This window comes from Zalophus californianus, chromosome 2 (assembly GCF_009762305.2).
Source record: "Zalophus californianus isolate mZalCal1 chromosome 2, mZalCal1.pri.v2, whole genome shotgun sequence".
Lineage (NCBI taxonomy): Eukaryota > Metazoa > Chordata > Mammalia > Carnivora > Otariidae > Zalophus > Zalophus californianus.
In genome coordinates, this window is record NC_045596.1 from 77,823,837 (window position 1) to 77,851,233 (window position 27,397).

Consider the following 27,397-nt stretch of genomic DNA (forward strand, 5'->3'; position numbering starts at 1 on the left):
TCCCTTTCTTCCTAGTATGTTTAAAATCATGGAAGAGGTAAATGTCTTTCGGCATTTTGTATATATGCAGTTTTACACAAATTGTAGGGATAAGAGACAAGAAGAGCATGGGAAAGAGAGAGGTGGAAGGCTTTTCAAAAAATATATTTATTTATTTTAGTGGGGATGGGCAGAGGGAGGGAGAGAAACTTAAGCAGACTCCCTGCTGAGCACGGAACCCAACATGGGGTTGATCTCAAGACCCTGAGATCATGACCTGAGCCCAAATCAAGAGTCGGATGCTTAACCAGATGAGCCACCCAGGTGCCCAAATGGAAGGCTTTAATGAGGTATTTGCAAAGGTGTTTCCCACATCTCCCCCTAACTTTCGTGGGGGCGGGGCAAGAGTACAAATGGACAAGTATAGTCCCTACGCAATCTATTTAAAAGTTATAAATTAAGCTAATACACTGTTATCTAATTGCTCTTGGCCATCTTTTGGGCCTAGGACTGTACAGGGAACTCTTTGGGAAGAGAGTTCTGGGGTGACAGTCATGCAGCGTGTGATCTGAAAGGAGGGGTGGTAAGGTCCGGAGAGGCCCATCCTGTTGTCCTGTTGGTACCAGGGGTTCCTTGTAGTGAGTGGGGCATACAGCCAAAAAGGGATTGGAGTGGTACCTTTAAAGTGCAGCCCTCAAGACAGGGACGTTGCTTGTCCATATCTAAGGGCAAGGCTGGTATGGGCCATCTGTTATTTGTGTTAGAATTTCCAGGTGTGCTTCTTAAAAATGCAAATCTTTAGACTCCTAATCCCAGACCTAATGAATAGAGAACAGCTATGACGCAAAGGTAGGTCTTAGCAGTGTTGCCAGCCACGGGTAATGTTTTGAAGGTGTTCTTTGGGCATACATATGAGTTTCTGTTTAGCATCAATATTTCATTGTGGCTATTACAAAAATCCTTCTAAACATTTGATTTAATTTAATTCTCTCAGCCACTCTTTGAGGTTGATACTGCCGTGTTTCAGAATGTATTCTGAAATGCCATTGGGGAATTTGAGCCTTGAAAGGGCCTTAGGATATATCCTTCCCTAATGCCAAATTTTGAAGATTTATTCATCAGTATTTGCAAATAGTACTGTTAAAGGTTAGATATACTTAAATCTACTTCAAAAAGAGAAATACTGTTGTGAAATTAACAAGTCAGGGAACGACAGATGTTGGCGGGGATGTGGAGAAAGGGGAACCCTCCTACACTGTTGGTGGGAATGCAAGCTGGTGCAACCCCTCTGGAAAACAGTATGGAGGTTCCTCAAACAGTTGAAATTAGAGCTACCGTTCGATCCAGCAATTGCACTACTGGGTATTTACCACAAAGATACAAATGTAGGGACCCGAAGGGGTACGTGTACCCCAATGTTTATAGCAGCAATGTCCACCATAGCCAAACTGTGGAAAGAGCCAAGATGCCCATCGACAGATGAATGGATAAAGAAGAAGTGGTATATATACACAATGGAATATTATGCAGCCATCAAAAGGAATGAGATCTTGCCATTTGCAACGACGTGGATGGAACTGGAGGGTGTTATGCTGAGTGAAATAAGTCAATCAGAGAAAGACATGTATCACATGACCTCACTGATATGAGGAATTCTTAATCTCAGGAAAGAAACTGTTACTGGAGTGGTTGGGGGTGGGAGGGATGGGGTGGCTGGGTGATAGACATTGGGGAGGGTATGTGCTACGGTGAGCGCTGTGAATTGTGCAAGACTGTTGAATCACAGATCTGTACTTCTGAAACAAATAACGCAACATATTTTAAGAAAAAAGAAAAAGAAGATAACAGGAGAGGAAGAAAAGGGGAGTATGTCAGAGGGGGAGACGAACCATGAGAGATGATGGACTCTGAAAAACAAACTGAGGGTTCTAGAGGGGAGGGGGGTGGGGGGATGGGTTAGCCTGGTGATGGGTATTGAGGAGGGCACGTTCTGCATGGAGCACTGGGTGTTATGAACAAACAATGAATCATGGAACACTGCACCAAAAACTAATGATGTAATATATGGTGATTAACATAACAATAAAAAAATAAAAAAAAAAGCAGACATAGAAGGCTTCTTTGAGGAGAAATCCCTTCTAAATTTTGAAAAAAATACTATTTTTTCAATAAGATGAATTCACATTAGGTAAAACAAATTTTATTATGCAAGTTAAACTGGAATATTTAACAATGAAGTATAAAGTAGTTATTAAAAATACTTATTAGTTACTTTACGTACATGTAACAGTATAATAATGTTTGCATTTGAGTTTTGTTGATAGTTTGCATTTTCATTTGCAGTGCTTTTTTAAAAATAATTTTATAAAATAAAATAATATTCACACAAATGAATAATACCATCTACAGAGAAGTTATGGGTCAAGATGGGAATTGCATGGGGAAATACCTATATTGTTTTTGGAAAGTATTGTTTAAAAAGAGTGAATGGTCAAATTTAAAGGTTACTAATAATAGTTCCATAAAACCAATAATGAAGGCATTTACTCTACTCACTTAAAAAAATTGTGGTCTCAGGCCTGTAAAGTGCCATTTAGTAGCAGAGGTGGGGAGGGTGGTGCTAGTTACTGCTAACCATACAGTACTCTAGTTGTTTCCCACAGTTAACATTAACTACCACAGATTTGTAATTTATAATGTGAAAGTATTTTAGTGACTGGGATTACCTGGATTATTGAGTATTTTGCATCTCTGTGAAATACTAAATGGCCACTTGTTCATGGAATCGGATGAACTTTTTGGGCAGCTGTTCTGGGAATTATTTCATACAACTGAAATGTCTTCCCAATGACAGTGTTTTTGCTAAAAAGAAACAGCCTAGGATTCAGTTTTGGCTTGCATAGACAAATCAACATAGTATGGTTAAGAAATGGGGCCCGAACTGGAAGAGTTAATCTTTAAATTCACCTTGAGCTGTGTTTACTGATCCTTTTCTGCTTCTTGTTAATTGGCACCTCAGACTCCATACTAATTAATGGGAGAGCAAAGGGCAGGTGGCGCCGTTTTATTTTGATAATCCTTTTCAGCAATGTCTGTGTAATCTTCTTGTTTAATTATAATGAGTGTGCATTTGGGGTGCATGAACTTTTAACAGTTTTTTTCACTGGAAGTTCACTGGTCAAGGACAGGTTTTGCAACCATTTCAGACCCTTTCAGACACTACTACATAATGCATACAAACACAGAGAAATTAAAGAAATCTGCATTTCCTTTAATTGTGCCTTTTTTTTTTTTTCCAGAGTGAGGGTAAGAAATTTTGTTTAAATAGGAACATTTAATGTTAAGAGTACTTAATGGATGAAAATATTAGAGTAATGTTTTCTCTGGAAGGAAGAGCCTAGGCAGGAAGTCAAAATAAATGGAACTGATTTACTTAAGAATTTGCAAGTTTTAGCTGTGAAATGACTAGATACATGATTCTGTTGAAAACTAGGTACCTATTAGAAAATGCATAATTTGCTCATTTCCATTTTAAGAAGACTGTTTTTGCTTTCAAGTGTAAAGATTAGGTAAAATAAATTGAGAATAGTTTTGAAGTTTGGGGACAAGTCTTAAAATTGTGTTTCAAGCAATGCATTATTTATTTGGGGGAAGTGGGAGAAAAGGAGAGAGGAAGAAGTCAAAAAACACCTCCTTGGCTGTTAATACCTTGAAACTTAGTGGAAAGGAAATAACACCCAATTTATACGAACTCCAATGTAAACAAACAGGAGCTATGATAGGAAATAGCACTAGGGCCAATTTATAAGACTTGGTCCATGTTCATTTTTCAGATAAAACTTCCTGTACTTACTGCTAGCCATTTTGGGCCAGACCAAAACCAAAATAAATCTTCCTCAAATGGTCTAAGGAAACATTTTAATTGGGTGATATTTTTGGAAAATCAGAAATAGTTATTTCCACTATTGGTACCTTGATAAAATTTAACATGTTATTTAAAAATGTAAATTTTTATGAACTTGGATGTTAATTATATACTTATAGTTTAATAATAATAATAATAATGTTTTGATTATGATATTTTTGTGCCTAATCAGAGAATCCTGACTTAATTTAAATTTACAATTAAAATGAAAATCCACATCTGTGGTCCTCACCTAAATCTGTGGTTCTCAACCTACAGGCAGGGGACATATGGCAATGTCTGGAGACATGTTGGATCTTTACCACTGGAAGGAGGTGCTACTGGCATCTAGTGAGAGGAAATGATGGATGCCGGTAAACACCCTACAAAAAGAATTATCTGGCCCCAAATGTTAGTATTCCTGGGATTAAGAAACCTACCCTACCTAAATGATGCCTTCTACTGATGAAATGTAGTAATAATAAATACTGATTTATTTATAATCATTGGATTGTGAAGACACTGGATATTTCCTGAAGAAATACTACATTTAAAGAAACAATCCTATGTGGGTATATAAGTAATGGGTTATATGGGATTAACTAATAGGTGACACATTCCTAATTTTATTTTTTTCTCTCCGTTTCAAATTATAAATTATTGTCTTGTAGGAATAATAAGTGATTCACTATGAGAGGTGATGGTTAGTAAACTAAATGTTTCACAAAAATGTAATCATTTTGCAGTATGTATGTATATCAAAGTGTTATGTTGTACACCTTAAATTAATATGATATTATGTCAATTATGTGTCAATAAAATGGGACAAAGGGGACTCATGGGGGAAATAATCTGAAATACCAGGAGAAATAGCGGTTACTAATTCTTTTCAGGTTTTTCTTTCAGTGTTTACAATATGTATTCAAAATAGAAGAAAGTGCAGTACTTCCATGGCCTGTGAAGAATGCAGTCTGGCCAGCTCAGGTGATATGTGCCATATTGCATGCTGTTGGGCGTATAAAGCCTGTGACTTCCTTGGTGTGGAATAGCTATTTGTTAGAAATCCTCAAAAAGATTTTACCTAGCAGCTAAATTCAGACCTCAGTTCATCTGATTTGAAAAGTTTTTCATCATCTTTTTTATTCCTGTGTGATTTTTGTTACCCATGGTCAGTAGAGAAAAATTTAAATTAGGCATTTATTTCTTATAAAAACAATAGCTTGATTCCAAATTAAATAGTTTAAATTTTATCTGCTCATTATTTTTATTTTATGACATTAATACAACTAAGTATATACTGAGTAGTAGATATCCAATACCCATTTTTGGTGTTCTGCTATTCTTCATTGGTCTACTAAAATTTACTGTCAGTTCTTGTTGACTGCTTTATAGGGCAGATATACTATGTGAAAATTTTAAAGTTATATAATATTTTATACAATATATATAAGGCATATGTAAATGATGGAGCATATCTGAACCGACCACTGTACCTAAGACATTTAGCATTTACATCGTTTGTGCTGTTTGAATAGTGGCTGAAATAGACATGTTTGCATTTTGAGTTGGTCCCTTCTCAGGTATTTTTGGCAAAGCATGTCATATTGAAAGAGCTCAGCAGAAAATGAATATGTACTGAATATGTGAGAAGTGAGAAAGATTTCAGTTAACATACATATTCCCCCAAAATAGCTTTCTAAATAAATGAAAAGTAGCTTGCTTGAAACACAATTCAGTAATATGTTTTTTTTTATTCTGTCTTATTCCCTGGGAGGGAAGAAATGGGACAAGCACTTCGACCCGCAGTGCTGTCGGGAACTTGCTCGATGGCAGGAGGCTTTGTCCACAGAAACATGAATGCTCATTCAGCTCCATGACTGCAGTATATTTTATAAGGAAACCTATGTCTAAAAATAGATGCTGAATGAAACTTCTCTTAGAGCCCAGGGCCATATGGTTGTTAAAGGGTCACTTTGTTTTATTGGAAAGAAAATAGGAAAACTCCCCATTTGAAAACAAGTCTTAGTAGTGGCTGTTAGAAAATGTCTTTTTGTACACTGTTAGTAGTAGGTAAGTGTTTCAAAACAGATGTATTTTCTAGCCACACTGATTGAAAAACTAACTTAATTGGCATTGCTCAGATTTTATTACGGTGTATTTTTTTCCTGAATAATAGTAGCAATCATATATCATCATTGAGCAATTTTTTGTTCCTGTGAATTTTGGCAGATGTTTACTGTTTGAAACAAAATATGAAATTGAAGAAAATTGTTCTGAAGTTCCAGGTGAACTTTGCTATTTATTCTTTAAAAAGTCATGATGTGCCCAGTCCAGAGTTTTAATGTTCTATTCTGTCACAAGAAAACATGTTTATTTCTGTGATGTTTATAAGCACATGCACCTACACAGTCCATTGCTTTTTTGTTTTTTTTTTTTAAGATTTTATTTTATTTGTTTAGAGAGAGAGTGTGTGAGCAGGGAGAGGGAGAAAGAGAATCTCAAGCAGACTCCGGGCTGAGTTTGGAGCCTGACATGTGGCTTGAGCTCACCACCCTGAGATGGAAACTCTGGTCATAATCTGAGGTTATAAAATTGAGGAAAACTTCAAATCTTTCTTTGCTTCCATGAGCACAGTATATCTTTATAGTTAATTGCCACTAACTTCATTCTCCTTAATGTGAGAATATTTCAGATTTCCAAGGAAAAGCCCATAAGGCTCAAAATAAATGAAACCTAACATGTTTCCAGTTTAAACACGCACACACACACCCAAAACTTTCCTCCATACTCTTTCTTCTCTTTCCTCAGAGACCTCTGCCTTCTCCTAGACAGCACACGCCTGCCAGCAAAACTTCTAGTATGGTAAATGTTTTAAATTTATATGTTCTTTCCAACTCTTAATGTAAGAGACCCTTGAACTTACTTCAGATCTAGAAGCAATGATGGCAAGCCTTCAACACTTATTTCTTTTAAAATGTGTTTATATGCATTTGTGTAATACATTTTCGAGTTCCCTGGCTTTGAAACATATGCCACAAATGAAACAGACCTCTCACACAAGATGTATTTTAATATATGCATGTTTATACACATGAATGAGAAGTATCTTTACAACAGGTAATGTAAGGACTTTAATTTTGTGCAATATCTTACAAGGTTACAAGCTTTCACATATGATATGTCATTTATTCAGTGTGACGATATTGTGAGGCATAGGGGGATTTCCATTTTATAGCAAGAACTGAGGCTAAGCAGGATTAATTGCAATGGAGCTGGGATCTGTGACCCTTAGTCCAAGGCACTTTCCCTCAGACCATACTAAAAATTCTATTTTAAAACCCAACAAGATGACACTGCTTATTAATAGTACTGTTGAATTCAGAATTGCTGAATCTGTCTGTAATTTAGCCCATGAGGCCAACACTCTTAGCTACTTGAATAATAATGATTCTAGTAGCTAATCTTTTAGAGGCTATATTTGCATACTGCATATTTTTTGTGTAATTAAGGAATAAGTAACAATTTATCTGATCTTGCTTTTGGAAAACATTCTCTCTGATGATGAGAGATGATTGATCTTGGCAACTGAAGACATTTCATACGTTTCAGATGAAACTTTTGTCTGCCAGGTGAATGTCTCAGCCTTTCAGGGTTTCCTCTCCTCCTTCCCAGGTCAGTGTTAGGGAATGCTTAAGAAGCCTAATGGTATTGGGAGAGTGGTGTCCCTTACTGCTTCCTTCCTCTGTAACCCACTCTTTCTGCTGCTGTGAGGGTTGCCTGCGTTACTCAGTCTGTGGTCCAAGCAATTCCAGAACACGAGGGTTTAGGGTACCTGTGAATACAATATGAACACAGATAATCCAACTTACTTCATTTCATTCCCTAAATGTCGATGTGCCAGATGTGTTCTAGGCATAGCTATAGATGCTTTGGACGTTGCAGTTGAACAGGAGAAAATACCTGCTTTCAAAGTGCTGACATTCAAAGATTATCAAACCAGATAGAGATAAATGATCTGCAGAAAATAAAATGAGTTAGAAAAGTTGGTGGTTACTTTTCTTAGAATGGTCATGGAATGGAAATCTAAATAATAGGAATAAGAGGAAACAAGTATAAGGACTATGAAAGGAAATTAGTGGTGGGTTTGAGGGATAGACAGAAAACCAGCATTCAGGACACATTTTGGAAAAAGGGGAAAGTTCCAGGAAATAAGGTCAAAGAAGAGCAGTGACCAAATTATGTAGGCCACAGTAGTGAGCATGGTTTTCTTTATAATTGGAGGTTTTAAGCAGGGAAGTAATATGTAATTTATAATCACATGTGTAATATCCACTCAGTGGATGTCACTTTGAACTCAGTTTGTTGCAGGACATAGGAGAATCAGTTAATTAAAGAGGAAACTACAAGTTTCTGCAAGATATGTAATAGCAACTTGGTCTAGAGTTTTTGCAGTGGTTGTGGTGAGAGTCGTTCATTTAGTGATACATTTTAGAGATAGTACTACCAGGTCTTGTTATAATGAATTGGATGCGAGACCTGAGAGAAAGAGAGGAATTAAGAAAGGCTTAATGATTTGTGAACAGAAAATATTTTTTTGTAAAGAGTAAAAATGGTTAATGACTTGCCTGACTGGCTGGCTTGCTTTCATTCACCGATTCATGTATTCATTCATTTTTGTGGAAGTGTGAAGTATCTTGATACACTCAGCCTTTTGCACATGAATTAGTTACAGAAGTTGCTTCTTCAGTGAGTTCAAATATACTTAACCAGAGGCAAGGAGGTGAAGGGGATGAATTTCAGAGAGGATTTTTAATTTTCAAAGTAATGTTCAGAAACACCATCTTCATTAGGAATAATTTCTTTGCATATCTGTTGTAGAACTGTAATCAAAGTCTCAGCTCATTGGAATGGGTTTTTAATATCTCTCTTCACCATAGTTTATCAGGAGAAAGTAAAAATTGCTCAAATTTGTGCTATGAATTTGAAAGACTTGATATAGTCTTACTAACCTATTTTAAGATAGCAGATACAATTGTTAAACATTTGTTTAGGTTTTATTATAACTAGCATATATGTATGATTGCATTTTTATGTGCCTTGTATGGTCATTATGTACAATACATCTTAGCTCATTTTATAGAACATAACTTTATTGTATGGAGGTTGATATATGAACCTCTTAATTCATAACATTTTTGTCAGATATATAATCTATTTGATTCTGTAATCTTAATCAGGAATTCAGACCTAAATTACAATATTAGGAACAATCCTAATATTATAGAAAGGTATAGACTTCTGAACACAGTTGTGAAGCTGTACATTATAAAGTGACAGGATAACTTTCTGTCTATACTGACTATGTCCGCTTTAAGCAGAATTTCTCATTGTCTCTTACTCCAGGTATTTCATATCTTATGTTCTCAGTATCATTATTAGCATTTTTCATCTTCCTGACAAAATTTTCCTTTAATGTTCATATAATTTTTAGATAACAGTAGGAGTTTTTCCCATAATGTCTATATTATTTTAGAGAAAAATGATAACTATCAGGATTATTCTGAATCTCATTTGTCTAAAATCTGGTAAAGTGTGCTCTAGTTCTCTATATAAAAGTCTGTACTTTTTTTTTTTAATGGAAGTCAGATTTCTCTTAACTAAATTTTTAAAGTTATCCATAGTCCAAATTATTGTTTCTTTCTCTGTGGCCAATTAAAAACAGAGGAGTACTCTTTTAGGGCCAGAAGATTAGCTTGTTTTGTTTGTAAAACATGACAAAAAGAAATACTTGTTTCTTAAAACTAGAAAAACCTGTTTTCCAATTAACTTATTTTTTTACATTTTACTTTATTAAAAAATCAAAAATACATTAGAAGTAGAAATACTAATTGACTCATGGATTAATTTATTGGAGTACAAAATGCTAAACCACTTATTTGAAGTTATCTGATTAAAAACATGGAGGAGAAGAAAACAAAATTTCTCCATTTCTCATAACCAAGTCCTATCTGCTTTTTCCTCAGTATGTGATTCTGAGGGGGAAACCCAGCTTGCTTTATTATTCATATTTCCTTTTGAACTGGATGATAAATGCTGAACCGTCATGGCAATACTGTTCTGAAGATGTCCAGAGTAACAATAAACCCTTTGTGATGAAAATAGCACAGGGTAGCTATTTGCCAAGTTAAAAATCATGAACTTACTTATTATTTATATTCCAGTGTATGTTGCACATCAGCAGTCATCAGCTTATAATATATTGGGGAAAACAGGAGTGAAAATAATTATCATAAGTAGAATATACATATTTTCACTTTGTCTTATACTTTAATCCCCAGACCATTCAGATAATTAAATTGGTAATGAGATGCTTGCTTTTATGTGCATTTACACATATATTGTCTGACATGTTCCATACTTTTTATTAGGGGTGCTCATAATTAATGATCTTTTATCTGTGTATTACTTTTTGTTTGATGGTACTTTTTACTGTGTCAAAGATTGTTCTGCAGAGGTAAACTTTCTGTAGTTGGAGGGCCACCAGAGTAAAGGAAAGCACACTATTATTGAAATGAACTAACTTAATGAAGATCATTTCTTCAGCACAGAGGCAACAGGAAGGCAAGGTCAGAAACATTTACCCCAGGGGGTTATATATAGGATGATTGGAGACATTCCCAAAGACAATGAGACACTAGCATTTGTTCAGGAGAAAGGCTATTTCACTCTGAGGGCTCATGCTGGAATTAACTGGTGTCATTTTGAAGGAGGGTTTTGCTAATTGGCATCTCCCAATTGTATATAATGCCAACACCTTTTCTATTAATTATTTGCCATAAACATAGCTCAGTGAAGCAAAACTCCCTGCAAACTTATAAAGATTTAAGAGGAACTGTTGCAGTTTAATTAGTTTCCAAAAGCCCTATGTGAACTGTAACAGTTGGTTGGTATTATTTGTATAATGTTTTGTCGGTGGTTAACGTTGGAAGCATTATGTTCATGTATTGTGGTGATGGCCTGCTGAGTAATTGCAAGGTTCATTATACTACCAAGACTGTCAAGGGACATTTATGGATATTCATGTGCAGTGAACCCTTGAACTTGAACTGGTCATTCTTGTCTCCCATGGCTGGAATTGTGTTTACTCCAAATGGCAGGAGAAACTTTAATTATGAAACCATAAACGAGGCAAAATTACCTAAGTTTTAAAATGTTAAATGGACTATTAAGAAACGTACCTGCAGTTTTTCCCCTCTACTACAAAATGTTATCTGTACTCTCAAGGAAACTCTAAGCTTTAAAAATTTTTAAAGATGTACTGTTTGGTGGTAAATCTGTACTTCCAAAATTATGTGTTTCTATGTAAAAAGATACTAGATGTCCATTATCTCTACTTTAGGAAATCCATTTATAGACCAAATATTAAGAAAAAATCAAACATATTTATACGAAGTTAAAAATATCCAAGCATTGTGCATTGATTTGAAAACTTTTGAAAATATGAAATTTAAGAAGCAAACTTCAAGAAGTATGCCAATACATATTTATCAGCATGTAACTATGAGTCAGTGTTAGAGTATATATCACAATAATTGTAATGATCTCTTTATGGGTGTCCTTCCCCTGGACTTTAATGTTCTTGAGAATAGAAGCATTTTCTTAATGTATCCTGTCTCAGAGTGCTCAGTGCATGGTGCTTGTTCAATGAGATTTTGTTGAATTGAACTGAAGAGAGCTGAGAGAAAAGATGGTTATACTAGAGGGGGTTGCAGTTGAAAATAGAGAGTTATGACTGGAGCATGGAGTGCATGGAGATTGGTGGCAAGAGATGGAATTAAAAAATTACTCAGGGAAGATGCTTCCATTCCCAGGGGCTTGAATCATACACAGAGGACATTACGGAGCAGTTACAGGATTTTAAGCAGCTAATCTCACTGACAGCAATGCAGAGGATGGGAATGGGGTAGGAATAAGAAACCAGCTCTGATTCACCCACGCTGGGATATGGTATCCCTGAAGCCTGGGTTGCACAAAGATTTTTTGTTTGTTTTAACGCAAAACAAAATTCTTACATGAAATTTTGATTGTGAGAAAATACACACAGCATAATGTACTATTTTAATCATTTTTATGTGTTATAGTTCAGTAGATTTAAGTACATTCACATTGTTGGCCAACCAATCTCGAGAACTCCTCATCTTTGCAAAGTTGAAACTCTTAGTCTGCTCAGGCAGCTGTCACAATACAGTAGAATGAGTGGCTTAAACAATGGCCATCTATTTCTCAGAGTTCAGGATACCAGAAGTTCAAGATCCAGGTGCCAGAAGATTTGGTTTCTGGTGAAGGCCCTCTTCCTAACTGGTAGACAGCTGCCTTCCTGTTGTGTCATGGAACAGGAGAAAGAGAACATAAGAGCTAGCCCAGGTCTCTCTTCCTCTTCTTATAAGGACACTAATCCCATTATGGACACCATACATTATGACTGCATGACCTCATCTAAACCTAATAATCTTCCAAAGGCCTCACCTCCAAATACCATCACATTGGGGGTTATGACTTCAACAAAAGAATATCATAACAATATTTGTCTTTTTGCTACTGTCTTATTTCACTTAGGATAATGTCTTTAAGATTCATCCATGTTGTAGTATGTATCAGAATTTCCTTTTTAAGGCCAAATAATATTTCATTGCATGTATATACCACATTTTGTTTATCCATTCATCTGTTGAAGAACATCTGAGTTGCTTTCAGTTTTTGGTTGCTGTGAATAATGTTGCTATGCAAATGGGCATATAAATATTTTTTCAAAACCCTGCTTTCAGTTCATTTGAACATATACCCAGAAGTAGAATTGCTGGATTATATGGTAACTCTGTTTTTAATTTTTTGAGTAGCTTTCTTACTGTTTTCCATAGTAGTTGTACCATTTTACATTCCCACCAATGGTACATAAAGGTTTCAGTTTTTCCACAACCTTGTCAATACTTATTATTGTTTTGATAGTAGCCATTCTGTTAGGTGTGAGATGGTATCTCATTGTTGTTTTGATTTGCATTTTCTTAGTGATAAATGATTTTGAGCATCTTTTCATGTACTTATTGGCCTTTTATATATATCTCCTTTGAAGAAATGTCTGTTCACATCCATCATCTATTTCTTAATTGGGTTGCTTATTTTTGTAGTTGTTGAGTTGAAGCCATTCTTTATATATTCTGGATAATCCCTTGTTAGATATATGATTTGCATATTTTCTACCATTTCATAGGTTGCCTTTTCATGTTGTTGATTGAATCCTTTGAAAAGAAGTTTTAACTTTTGATGTGGTCCAATTTATCTCCTTTTTTTTTTTTTAGAATTTTTATTTATTTGACAGAGAGAGACACAGCAAGAGAAGGAACACAAGCAGGGGGAGTGGGAGAGGGAGAAGCAGGCTTCCTGCAGAGCAGGGAGTCCGATGCGGGGCTCGATCCCAGGACCCTGGGATCATGACCTAAGCTGAAGGCAGATGCTTAACGACTGAGCCACCCAGGTGCCCCTTATCTCCTTTTTTTTATTGCCTGGCTTTTGATGTCATATCCAAGAAACCATTACTAAATGAAATGACATGAAACTTTTCCCCGTTTTTTTTTTTTTTTTTGGTAAGATTTTTATAGTTTTAACTCTTACATTTAGGTTTTTGATCCATTTTGAGTTAATTGTATATGTTGTAAGGTTTTTTCTTTTGTTTGTTTTGTTTTTTAACGTGGATATCCAGTTTTCCCAACACCATTTGTTGAAAAGACTGTCCTTTCTCTATTGAATGGTCTTGGCAACCTTGTTGGTGCTCTGTACGTCCTGCTGGAGCGAAGAAAAAAAGGGACACTTTTCGTGCATAGAAATGAGGGAACAACGTACAAGAATCTTGGGGAATCTTTTTTTTTAAGATTTTGTTAATTTATTAGAAAGAGAGTGCTCATGAGAGAGAGCACAAGTAGGGGGAAGGGGCAGAGGGAGAAGGAGAAGCAGACTCGCGGCTCAATCCGAGGACCATGAGATCATAAACTGAGCGGAAGGCAGACACTTAGCCGATTAACCCATGCAGGTGCACCTTGGGAAATCTTCTAAATAAGTGAGTCATGGAGATATTTCCAGGAATAGAATAGTGGGGCCTTGTCAGATTAAGAGCACAGAAGGAGGAACTTAGAGTAGCTCCTTCAGGCAGAAAGAACACACAATGTTTTGTTTTTGAAGGATATCTGAAAGAGACAGGGGGCAAATGTTAAAAGCATGGACAAAGATAAATGACAGGCACTTCATTGTCATGAAATATAACATGTACTGGGGAAGACAGCATGCACAAATAATTATAATACAAGGTAAAGGAATAAATGTTATAGAAATAATATTGATAAAATGCTGTGGACATTTAGAGGAGAAAACAATTCTTCGGAGAGGACCAGGTGGGTCTTGCTGGATATAGTCATCCAGATTGCTCATTTGTAAGCAACAGAAACCACCCATGATTAATTTACACCGAAAACACACTTATTAAGAGGATATTTGCTAGTTTATAGACTCTTCGGGAGGATATGGGAACCAGAACTGGAAGAGACACAGCCTAGAAAAATACTTAAAATTCCACCTCAGAATTTATCCTGTAATAAGGACACCATTGTCACCACACTTGAGCATAGACACTGACTTACACTGTTCCCATCAGCCCTAGATCTGGATGTTGCCACTAGAACTGGCCAAAAGTGAGAATCTGACTTTTTTTAGCTCCTGTTTTGTAGAATTCTGCCTCAAGTGGAAAATACCAACCTACAGGAAGTGAAAAGGGGTTAAGGTGAGGTGGCTGCAAAATATCGCAATGTCCACAGAGCTGAGAGAGGTAAAATTTGCACTGCTGTGGGAGAAATAGTAAGATTTAGACAGGCAATGGCAGGTGGAAATATGGGGAGGAGATTCAGAAAAAGATGTAGCCTGATAGTGATATTAGCTAAAGCCCTGACATAAGGGAACATGTTTGAAGAAGAGATCATTGGGAAAGAATCGTGATCACCTGTATTTGTGTGAACACAAGAGGAAGAAACTTGGATGGATAGGCCTTTATCAGGAAAACCAAAGGAAAAGCTTCTAATGAGTGCCTAGTAAATTGTATTTGTTCAGTTTACTTCTAACTGAATGAGGCTGTTAAGAAGGGAAATGTTTGCAGTGCTCACTGTTGTTTAGGGATGAAATGAATGAAGACTAAGAAAAATTCTTTGAATTTGTTGACCTTTGAAAGAAGAATTTCGTTAGGATGCTGAGGGTAGAATCCAGAGGGCAGATAGAGATGAACAAGGAAAATGTAATTGGAATGGAATGACAATAATTGGTGGCATCAAGGGTCAGTTACTTTAGGAAAAGGAAGATAGGACTTGTCAAAGGAACTACTTTCAAAAAAAGATTTATTGAGCACCTACTACATAGTAACTGTTTAAAGTACTTGGAGTATATAAGTGAACAGAATGGACAGAGATCAGTGCCCTTGGGATCTTTATGTCCTGGAGGAGTGTAAGAGGCACCAGATAGTTAACAATAAACCTAGCAAATAAGTAAATTATATAGTGGTTAGAAGGTGATAAGTGTTAAAAGAAAAAAAAAAAGGTAAAGCAGAGTGGGAAAATTGATGGGATTTGTTGATCTTTGCAAGAAGAATCTCATTAGAATAGTGGGGAATAGAGGTCCAGTAGGGTCAGCTAGGTATTTGGGTGGTTGTACTGGTAAATAGATCTGCAAGCTAAGCAGGATGATCAGATAAAAAAATGCCTAAGTAACTGGAGGCTTGTATATTAGAGCTGCGATTTGAGAAAGTCTTAAAGAAGTTGATGGAAGAGGCTGTAGATATCTAAGGGAAGAATGTTTAGGCAGAGGAATAGGCGCCGCAAGGCTCTGAGCAGGAACATGCACGGTGTGTTTGACAAACAGGATGAAGAAGCAAGAGAATAGTAGGAAAACAACCCAATGAGATCATTGGAACCCAGTTCTTATAGGACCTTGTAAACTACCATGAGGAACTTGTAAGGACATCATAAAGCAGCTACTGTAGGATTGATAGCTCTTTGATAGCTTCTGTAGATTACCAGTATGAGGTAGTCTACAGCTTCTTATACAATTCAGAAGAAGTTTAAGCTTACTTTGCATAGGCTATTTCTGTTTAAACAACTTCAGAAAGAGATAATGTAGAAATGCAGACAAAAGGATGATGCCGTATAACTGATGTAAAGTAAGGTGAGATTCTTTATTGAAGGGGCAGAAGGTAAACTATGATGAATAATTTTATAAGGTTCTTTTTTTTTGCCTGCATTCCTAGAGTGAAGTAAACATTAGTTGTTTGTCCATTTCTGATGATATACATATCATTTCAATAAAAAAATTGAAAATCATTTTTAAACAAGTGTTTCTAAAAGAGTAACTACTTCTTTTGAACTTCCTCTCTTTTTTCTTACACACCTTTTAATAGAGGTGTTAATGAGGTATATCAAGGACCTTGAAGTGCTTCCACTGTAAACTTTTGGGAGACCTCAGGGTAGAAATTATGGTGACTATTTAAATCAGATTGGTCATCCTAACGGACTTTAAATCATGTAGATAAATCCAAGTTTTGTAATTTTGGTTAAGGTTGAAGTTGAATGTTTCATTTGGCATAATCCTTAAGATAACTCACAGCTTGCTAAATTTTCCACTTTTCGGGTGGGTGTTTGGTAGTAACAGACATAACCACACAGTGGGGTGACTAACCATAATGAGATATGTAGAGCAGGATGATCAGATAAAAAAATGCCTAAGTAACTAAAGCTTGTATATTAGACAGGAACAGTGTTACTCTTTCATACATTCCCATTGGACTAGTAGAGAATTGTTTTTGTGTCTACATACGTCACTGGTTTTATCTGATGTGATCACTAAAGCTCATCTCCTTTACTTCCATGATTTAAGCATCTTCTGTCATGCCAGGCACATTTAGTATCCTCTGATTTAGCTCATGTAATGCCCTACATAGAGCACAGAAAGAAAGGGTTTCAGTAAGTCTGATTTCACTATACTGTGACATTTTCTGATTAAATAAAGTCTATAGGGGGGTTTCATTGTATTTCTTTATTTTTACAGACTAGTTGTGTGAACGCTTAAACCAGTCCTTTGTCTTGTGAAAACTCTCCGTGTATGGAGTCTGTTAGAAAAGACTTGGTGAGGTTATCAAAAACTATTGCTTCTCATAAAAAAAATTAAAACATAAGCAGCTGGGCTTTATATCTGGGGACAGGTGAAAGACGATGAGGAAAATACACACACACACACACACATATATAATATAAGTAGGTTTCAGGCATCATTTTGGCATTAACCATCTGTCATTAAGAAAGGATTTCAATATACACAATTGACTTCTGGCTGGTAGAAGAGAGGAAAAGGTTTTAACATGTCATGAATCTGAACTGAAAATCATGGCATTATTTTTTCTTTTATTAAAGAACACTTTTACAAGCACACAGAGTTTAAATGTCACTTAAAGAAAAACTTGGCTTTCTGTGATTTTTGTATTTCTTCTAGCATCAATTTTTAAACTACTAAGAGCGAAGTCTACTCAGAAATCATCTACTGGCAGCAATATTCTTGAGGCTTTCAATGGAAAAGCTAGTTATATGCTAAATAAAAACAAAATTTTCTTTATTATGAATGTCTTCTCTTTTACTTTAAAAAAAACTTTTCCCCTTTGATTCCTCCTATATATAGTTAGGTATTTTCCAAAGAGTGGGAAATGGATTTCCTAAGAGCCGTCTGCATATGCTGTGTCCACTTAAGCATAGGCTATTCAAGCATTTAAATAGGAACTATAGTTTAACTCCTTTTATATTTCTTTTACCTGTATACTAATGTGCACCTTCCTTATTTCTAAAGTATATTCAAAGGGAGTTACAAGGGAACATAGAGGAAAAATAAAATTTTATTGATATTATCATTTCTGTTTAAAATTTATTTTCCATCTATCTGTTATTTAATATCAGTTCAAGTTGGATTTAGATAAATTCAGTGTACAATTGACTTTAGGATGAAGTAAGAGTAATGGTAATCCTCTTCAAGAAATTGATTTTGATATGAAACTATGTTCAGGTTTCTATAATGGCTAGCGCGAAATTCAAATAGGTACTAGAGATTTTGATTTTCTGCTCAGGGATGCTTTAGCATTAGTTTGATAAAGAAGAAAATATCCTTTAAATACCTTTGAAATAGAGCTTTGGGTAAGTCAGGTTAGTAGCTTCAGTGGTTCATGATTTTCATAGTGTGTAACTTTAATTCTGAGGAGTCCAGGGCCCAATAATAATAATTATGATACTAGGGTGTATCTGTTGTTATTTAAATGAACAACAAAAACCCCTTTCTCAAGTAGTTGCTTACAAGTGGGGCAGAGTAGGTCTTTTGGAACTGCCTTCCCACAGTGTGAAGTTAAAACAGCCTCTTTTGTGAAAATAAACTCAGACTCATCTGAGGAGGGGAGGACCACATTACATGGTTATGGTGATGTCACTCGTCCACTCTTTCTTTCTGAGGCTTTAGAGTGGCCTCTCTATACCTCCTAAGGCACGGGCCTACTCAAGGGAAATAAAACCTCCTTCCTTAACTCCAAGGCACCTCACTCACCTTAGTTGCTTTGCTTGTAAAATATGGTAGTGATAATATATGCATTGAAGGGCTGCTGGGAAAGTTAAAAAGAATGTCTACAAGAACTACTTTAAATTAATGATAATATATCTGTTTTACTTGTGCTTATCATATTCTTAACAAATAATGCACATGCTGTAAAGGAGAGGTCTATCTCTCATTGGATCTGAAACCACTGACCTCTGAGTACATTGCTGTGGCTTCCTATTAATTATTATTAATTAACAATGTGAGTGTCTGTTGTCCCTCCTCTGAATCGATATGAACAATGTGAGTGTCTGGTGTCCCTCCTCTGAATTGATAGGTTTGGTCTTCTCGTCCAGCCCTCAGAATTTCTGGCGATTATGTTCCCTGAATGAATCTCACCAGCCCCCAGAATCTCTGAGGCCTCCATCTACTGAGTGGACTATTTCTGCCGTAGTCATTTCTTGCAGAGCAAAAACATATGGGTCCCTAACTAGTGAAGTACTAGTGTGTGATCCTATTGAGCCTTAACCAGTTCCAGACCTTGTTGGCTCAGGCACACGCAGTATTTTCATCTGTAAATGTGAACGACCTCACCTACCACCCAGGGAGGGAGTGAGGATTAAATGAGGTAACATATGTTAAGTATATCACATAGTGCCTAACAAATAGTAAAAACCACCAAGTGGTATGGATCATCATCATCATCATTGTATATTCTATCTAGAAATAACTCTATTTTTCTTCCCTGAGTTCCTTGCTTGCCAATTCCTGCCAAGACATTTTCCTCCTGTTCAATTTTAGTTTCTAGTCTGAGATAATCATACCGATCAGGTGATGAATTACTCTTTAGTGATTAATGTAAAGGATAATCTCACATTTTATAGTCTCACCTGGCTCATTATTACTAGGGTATAGGTTTGATCTTATTAGCCTTTAGTTGAATGATACTGAAACCAGATAATAAACTGGACAGAATTATATGCCTACATAGGACTTTGGAATCCTGGGGTGGTCTGGAGGTTTGTTTTATTTTGTTTTTATTTTAACTGTAGAACTTAGCAAATTCACTGAGTTAATTTTCATTGGTAATTTAATCATGCAAGTTGCCCTTAGTTCTCTTCTTATTCTTTAATGTTAATTGCTTTTTGTGTCTAGTCTTCTTATTTTGTATGCAGGCTGTGCATAGCCTTGTTATATTCATGGTCTAACATGAGCTTTTAAAAAGAACTCTGCAATCAGTAAGAAAATGATACTGTCATAGATTTAAGTTATCATTCTACTGTAAAATTCCATGAAGCATTTTGCTTTGATGGGTTTGGTTGTGCTGATGATCAAATTATACCCTCCAAGTGCACAGTGTTACTGTGTTTTAGGAGAATACAGTTTGGGACTTATTTGTTCTTTTTCAAAAGCCATCTCAAATCCCTTTTAATGAGTTGTGGGGAGTAGCGAAGGTGAAAGACCAACACTGAAAGCCTGTATCAGAAGATACTGTCATGTCTATCACGTAATATTGAGGCTCTACCCTGTTAATAATAATATTTGTATTAGATAAAAAATGGTTTGTGTTGTTGATTAGTGCTTAATTTATATGAAGATATGTTCAGAGCATTTCATAACAAATGTGTTTTCTCTACTACTTTTATAAAAGCCTCAAAGAAGGTACCTTTTATGTATGGCTGCTACAAAAAAATTATATTTTTAGTTTTTGAAGTGTATCCTTAATGAACAATTATTTCAGGGAAAAAAAATAGGATCTGCTCAAGCCATCAAGACCTGGTTGGTTTATAGTAAGTTTTGAAATTTTAAAGCTGCAGTGAAATCTTGTGGTCTCTTTATATTTGCATGTGAATTTTTTTGTTGCTAGTGGTAACTATAGAGAATTTTTTTCAAACAGCACCCTTTTAATAACAATGGTCTCCCCAAATATACTGTGGCATAGCTTTAAACTTTATTAAGTCTGTCTTGGACTCCCCTTCCTCTCTCGAGTAAATGGAAGAAAAGTTTGGCAGGCTCCATGCTGTGCACTTGATTGATGTCCAGAACATCTGAAGGACTTTTGTGTCCTGCATGCTCTCCATGAGTGCATAATGTGTGAATACTTAAAGAAGGTCAGCCCTTATCACATGTAATCTAGGCCTGAAAGCAGATCAACAGTGACAGTCATATCCCGTAAGTAAGAACACAAATCATCCTCCACACGCTTTAGACAAGTTGTGGGATATTTTTTCTCTCTTTTTTACCCCTTCCCACTCACGGGGGACCTTGGCAGAGAAATGAAAGCAGAGAGGAGACGTGCTCAGAATAATGTGTCACTTGTCGGAGGGAGGAAGGGATTGTTTATTTGTAATGATGTGCTGGTGTTTCACTGTGCAGCTGAAGGGAGCTTCGGCTTGTTAATGACCAGTGATGTGGAAGGCTGCAAAGGAGACCGGGGTGGGGAGGTGGGAGGCAGCCTGAATGCAGCCGAAGTTGCGGTCTTTATAGACCCCAGAGTCAGGAGAAACGTTTTTGTACACTTGAGTTCTGTTGTTCATGTGTTCCCCCATAATGCAGTAACTTTTTATATCATTGTGTGAGTGTATGAGCTGAAAATCAGAGTCGGGAGATGAATTAGCCTGTGCAATTCTGAGTGCACATTTCTCGTTTTGGTACAACCATTATGAAAGTTTAAAAAAATGTATTTTAGGGCAAAACTCAACGGAATGGTAGGGACCAAAAATGCTATAGCTTGCAAAAGGAAGAAGGAAATAACTGTTGTTTTTATGTGCCTGTATTTGAAGAGAAGTTTAATTAAAAAGTTAATGTTGCTCCGGACCGTATTTGTAGGGATTTTCAAATAATCAAGAAAATAACACTCACTTTGTTGTTCTCGTCAAGAATTATACGGATATTGTTACATTTTCTTAGATACAAAGGAATGTACTTATCGTAGCATTGAAAACTTTACTGGTTTCTTTTGAAATGTAATCAGCTGCGAGAGGTAGTTGTAGACAGTTCCCATAATGGAAAATAAACTGTGCAAATACCTCCTCTAGAAATGAAGGCTTGGCTTCCCACAGAATCCCATTATGAGACATGAGGTCCTTTCCACTTTCTCCCTTCTGCTTTTCCAGCCCAACGTCTGTCTCTGTTCTCCAGGCATATCCAGGTTCCCATGTTCTCCACAAACACTGCTCTTTTTCTTACTCCTGAATCTCTGTACTCTCCGTTCCCTTTGCTTAGGATTCCTTTGCCCTCCCCTCACCCAGTGAATTCCTACTTATCTTTGAAGACCTAGTTGGCATGCCTTTCCCCCACAAGTCCAGTCCCCACCCCCAGCCCGAATTCATCTTTGTCCACTGTACTTTCTGTGTTCCTACTGTCCCCCAGGCAGTGACTGTACTGCATGGTCATTTGCACTGTATGCTTGTCCTCAACTTACACGGTCAGTTGTGCCTTGAGGGCAGGTCCTGTCTCTTAAGAAACGTTCTCCTATCCCATTTACTAGATACAGTTCCCCCAGTTCAGTTTAAAAACTGCGTATATACATAAAATCAGTAGATTTGGGGAGTTTTCTGTGTGAAGATAAGTCACAGATTGAAATTGTTAAAACAGTAGTCACTGATACGAGGAATTCTTAATCTCAGGAAACAAACTGAGGGTTGCTGGAGTGGTGGGGGGTGGGAGGGATGGGGTGCCTGGGTGATAGACATTGGGGAGGGTATGTGCTATGGTGAGTGCTGTGAATTGTGCAGGACTGTTGAATCACAGACCTGTACCTCTGAAACAAATAACACATTATATGTGAAAAAAAATAAGTAGGAAGGGAAAAATGAAGGGGGCGGAAATCGGAGGGGGAGACGAACCATGAGAGACTATGGACTCTGAGAAACAAACTGAGGGTTCTAGAGGGGAGGGGGGTGGGGGGATGGGTTAGCCTGGTGATGGGTATTAAAGAGGGCACGTTCTGCATGGAGCACTGGGTGTTATGCACAAACAATGAATCATGGAACACTACATCAAAAACTAATGATGTAATGTATGGTCATTAACATAACATAATAAAATAAAATAAAATAAAAAGAAATTGTTAAAACAGTAGTGTCATAGACCTCTGCTTCAAGTATCTGAATATTCAATGAACTAAGTAAAAGGAGACTGATTAAACATTTCCCTTTGCAGGTGTAATTCGAATTTTTAAAACCTGATTTAACATAAGACACCTTTTTTATCTTTGTTTTAGTGACCACATTGTGACGGGAACAGTTTGGCAAATGTTACATTAAAGAACGTTATTGTTAACAAAGGATGCTTTTGTCAGGAGGCAGGGGAGTGATTAGTGAGAGTGTTTTGGAAATTGACCATTTTCTGATACCTGCCTATGTTCTGGGCACTGTATTCATTAATTAATACTCATATACTGTATAATCTGTATAACAATCTTACGTTAGATAATGACCAACGTGTAGAACAAAGTTTACACGACTTGTCCAAGGTTATATATTTGTCCAAGAGCAGAACTAGGCTCTCTACTTCAGAGCACAGGCTCCATAGATCTAGAATGAGCAGGTCTGTTAAAGAATTTGACAGTTGATAGCCTTGCACAGCCTACTCATACAGGCAGCCCTAGCTGTAGTCTCCTTTTCTCTTTCCTTGCCCTTTCTCTCATGTGTGTATTTTCAAATGAACACCTTTCCCTTAATATTCTCTCAGAGCTTTCCTTGCAACCACCTTGGGTGTGTACTGGAGGGTGAACGGCTTAAGTCATATGCAAATCGGGGTTGTTTTGCTAAGCCAGATTTCTGATCTACATTATAAGAGTTTTATTATATCTTTTGAGCCTCGTTGTCTGGAACCTCATTATGCATTTTATAGAACATCTCTTTCGTGGTTGGCACCCAGCATATATTAAACAATAAAAGGCAAAAGGGAGGGAATTAATAGGGGTAAATTCATTTTGAATTTCTTAGTATTATAAATGAAAGAAAGAAATCTGTATTACCAAAAAGTTTGACCAAGTAGGAGCCTCTCATGCTTCTGATTTTCACTTCTCCTCACAGAGTTAGAAGTTCAGGTTCAGAGACTCATCTTATATGCTGAAATTCTAAACCTTTTTTTTTTTTTAATTCATTGAGCCAGTCAGTTTTCAAACGCCTTTAGTTATTTATGTAATATATAGTCTAAACTCTGTAATCTACGTTCTGAATCCTGCACCGTCTGGTTCCACTCTGTCTAGGTTTCTCTCCAGCCATTTACTAATAGGAACTGTCTGCTCCAGTAAGATTTTTCTTCTCATGCTATTACACAAATGAAATATTTAATCCTACCTCTAATCCTTGCTCATATAATTTCTTCCTTTCCATCTCCTCTATTGCTGTATAAATTCAATTCTTATTTCGATGTCCAGCTCTCCCTTCAGTTTTTGGCCCAGTCTAATCCATCTCTTACTCTGATTTTCCATCTTTATTCCATTTGAGGACACTTCATCTTAAAATGTTACATTTTTCACAGTTCTCTATTATGTATACTGCTTTTGCTGTGGCATTGTAAACTTCTTGAGTACATTTATTTCAGCGAGCACATAGTGCAAAATTAGAAATGATTGCTGATATGAATTGCTTTGAACTGAAATAGGATTCTAGGGAGGGAGCAAGAGCTCTCCCTTTAGGCTTTGAACCATTTATGGATGCTCATATTGGGGAAACGCGAGCAGTGGGAGCTGTCCCACATTTCAGCCATTCACTCATCCTCCCAGAGCTCAAGGCTGGGTTCCAAATTGGCAGGGGAACCATGTTGTGATGTGGCTCTGAGCCGAATATAGGTTTGAACGAGAGATTCTCTTGCTTGATTTTTGTCATCATTTCCCACATATTTCCCTCTGCTCCTGATCACTCTTGTTCATTTTAGTATGCCTCAGTCTCCCTTCTTAGCTAAAAGGCATGTGGGTAAATGATACTGAAATGATACCACCCCCGACTTACAGTTTTCTGACAAGTTATTTGCATGGCTTCTGTGAAATGCAAAATAATACAGTTTCTTAAGTTTAGGATATTCCAAAATCTCATATATTTTTAAAGATACTGTATTTCTGTTACATTTTATTTCATGAAAATGTGAATCGAGGGCGTTGGATTGATAGTAGTGTTTGTAAATTCATACAAAGCAATTGTTGGTGTTCCTAACTAGAGAGTAGATTTGAATGGTACCCGATAGCGTAGTGCTGGGAGGTGCTGGGATGTGTGGAGGGGTGTGGGTGCCTGTTAAAAATGAAAAGATGGCAGAGATCTCTTTTTCCAAGAAAAGAATTCTTAAAATATCAAGTAAACACATTCTGATGGTATCTGAGATAGAAGCATTGAAATATGTCTCTGGTTTCATTAACATAAATCCTTTCTCATGTAAACTGATGGTATTTAATAACTACTTCTGTTTGTATCTATGGTGACATTGTAGTTTCTCCACATACTGTCGATTCATTAATATTTCTTGCTGTTCTTTTAGTATTGACAGTTCCCAGAGCCAAGGACAACAAATAGCCTTCAAAAAAGTTCTTTAGTATTAAAAAAAGGTCACTCAGGATATCATGGAACAATTTGTAATTGTTCATAATTTATGTTGAGGCACAATTACAGTAAAAATTTAAAAATGGAATAACATGTTAATAAGATTGGTTAGGGTCATGGTACTTTTTCTACATAGGAAACTTCCGACTCTAGTCATTTAAAATTAGTTGATAGCTTAACGGAAATACTTTAACTTGAAATATTCATTGAAGATACTCTTTACACGGGACTCTTTTTCATGTCTGTGCACTTGATTCAGAGGCATTTGCTCCATTATTTAAATAGTGATGTGAGAAAACTGTCCTGACATGACACTTCCGTGTGTTTCACTATTTCTGTCATTTCATCAAAGAAAGCATTTTATTTTTCCTTGTCTTTCTACAATTCCCAAACAGTGAACAATTCTCAGCAAGAGAAAAGGAAAAAACCTTCACAAAAGAAGTAAGCTAATTCATGACAGCAAAGTACCGATGCGTGTGGCTTTGCAGTCCCTTCCTAGATGCCTGGGAGATTTGGGGGGCTTTGGCATGGCCAGTGCAGAGCAAATCCCCCCGCATGCACCGGCCCTTGTGTGGGCAGCTGGGTCAGCCTCCTCTCTTAAGAAAACAATCCAGCTCAGGGTCCTCACCGCCCTTTGTTGTCCTCCCCACGAGGTAATCGGTTGAAATCTCTGTGGTGACAGAACCAGTTTGTAACAGGCTTGTCTTTCACGGTCCTGTCTCAGGCTTGCTGGCAGGCTTGCCGGAAGCTCTGACAAGAGTGGCAAGAGAGAAGGCTCAGTGAAAGAAGGAAAGGCAAGAAACAGGAGGCTGAAACAGGCGGGTCACATTTACTGCTCTCCTGCGCAATGGGTTGGCTGGAAGAACTAAACTGGCAGCTTCACATTTCCTTGCTCATTCTTCTGTCTATGCACACGAGGGGTAAGAAGATCAGTGCCCCATGGTACAGTGCTGACAGGGGGCTGCGTTAACGTCAGGTTGTGTGGCTTTTATCACAGAAGGGAAAGTTCTGGGCAGAAGTGCAGTGGCTAAACATTTCCAGTCCCCATCCTCCAACTGCTCTGTAATTTTACTAGTTTTTTTCTATTTGAGCAAAAGCTTCCTAGATAGCGTATGAGGATAATTTTTAAAGGGATTCAAAGTTTGTTTTCTCTAGTAATTAAGAATTCAATCCAGTCCAGTTTGGAACTTTGAATATGAAGTCGGTTTGTCAACATACTGAGACAGTTTGTATGCGAAGAATTTACGAAAATAATTCTAATAAACTTTGTTTTGATCATTTAAATTTGAATGCTGTTAGATTTTTATAGGTTAGCTAATTAAGTTTGAAGTTCATTACAACTTTTATGTAGATGCCTTGAGTAAATCTCCAGTTTTATAATAGCAATAATTATAAATTGTGAATATATCCGATGTTTGTCCACACTTCAGAACAGGGGCTTGCTTATGATCATTTTGTCCAGAATGATTCTTCTATAAAGTTGATGGCAATTTGTAAAAGGATGGCAATTTTTAAAAGTTACTTTAAACTTTTAAATAAAAGAGTAATTATAAAAGCAGATAAACTATTTTCAAAATAGAGGAAAGATAACATTATGAAACAACTCTCTGTGATAGTGATTTGCAAAGAGGGAGTCATGAAGTTGGAGATAAAGAGAGAGTGACTATATAAAATTAAGCCAGGTGACAAAAGGAATATGTATGAGATGGAACTGCATTTACAGTTCAACCTCATGTCCTTGTGAATGCACTTTATAGAACGAGTTTGGCAATACTGTTTATTTGGGAAGTATGTATTATTGATTGGCATGCACTTTTGATTGGCATTTATAAGATTCCTGTTTTCATAATCTCAAATATTCCATGGCACTACCACAATATTCTGTGTTGTGTCTTGGCTGTATGAAAGTAAGCTTTTAATTTCTGGCACGGGTAAATGTAACCCAAAGGAGTTTTATGTATTGCTATGAAGGAACAGTAGGTAGTTCATTTACCTGATTTGCTAATTTATCTTCCAAAAATTGTTATAATAATATGGTGCCTTCTAGAAGACAATAGTAAAGACTCAGGGAAACTGTTTCTTAAGAATGTCCCAGGAAGCTCAAAGAATTCTATGTGTGAGGTGAAATTCTTGTTCCTCTATTCAAGCTACTACTATTTCTTGATTGCCTGAAGCTAATTTTTCAGTCTTTTAGCATTTTCCTTGAAAAATATGAATACCTGAATTCATTATTGGTTTATATCAATAAAAAGCAGAGGCCATATGCTACACACGGAATTTTTGAATTACGAATGCTAGGCTTAGAATACACCTTAAA

At 36.6% G+C, this 27,397-nt stretch overlaps 1 protein-coding gene across 4 annotated transcripts in view; it reads left to right on the plus strand.

The window, feature by feature from the left end:
- BMPR1B (bone morphogenetic protein receptor type 1B) overlaps positions 1-27,397 on the plus strand; it is a 402,661-nt gene that overhangs the window by 274,368 nt on the left and 100,896 nt on the right. The window contains exon 1 of one of the 4 annotated variants that reach the window (XM_027600409.2): positions 25,928-26,000. The exons of the other annotated variants lie outside the window; for them this stretch is intronic. Within the exon in view, the coding sequence (XP_027456210.1) occupies positions 25,928-26,000 (73 nt within the window). Of the gene's footprint in view, positions 1-25,927; positions 26,001-27,397 lie in introns of those variants that run through there. 4 annotated transcript variants of the gene reach the window in all.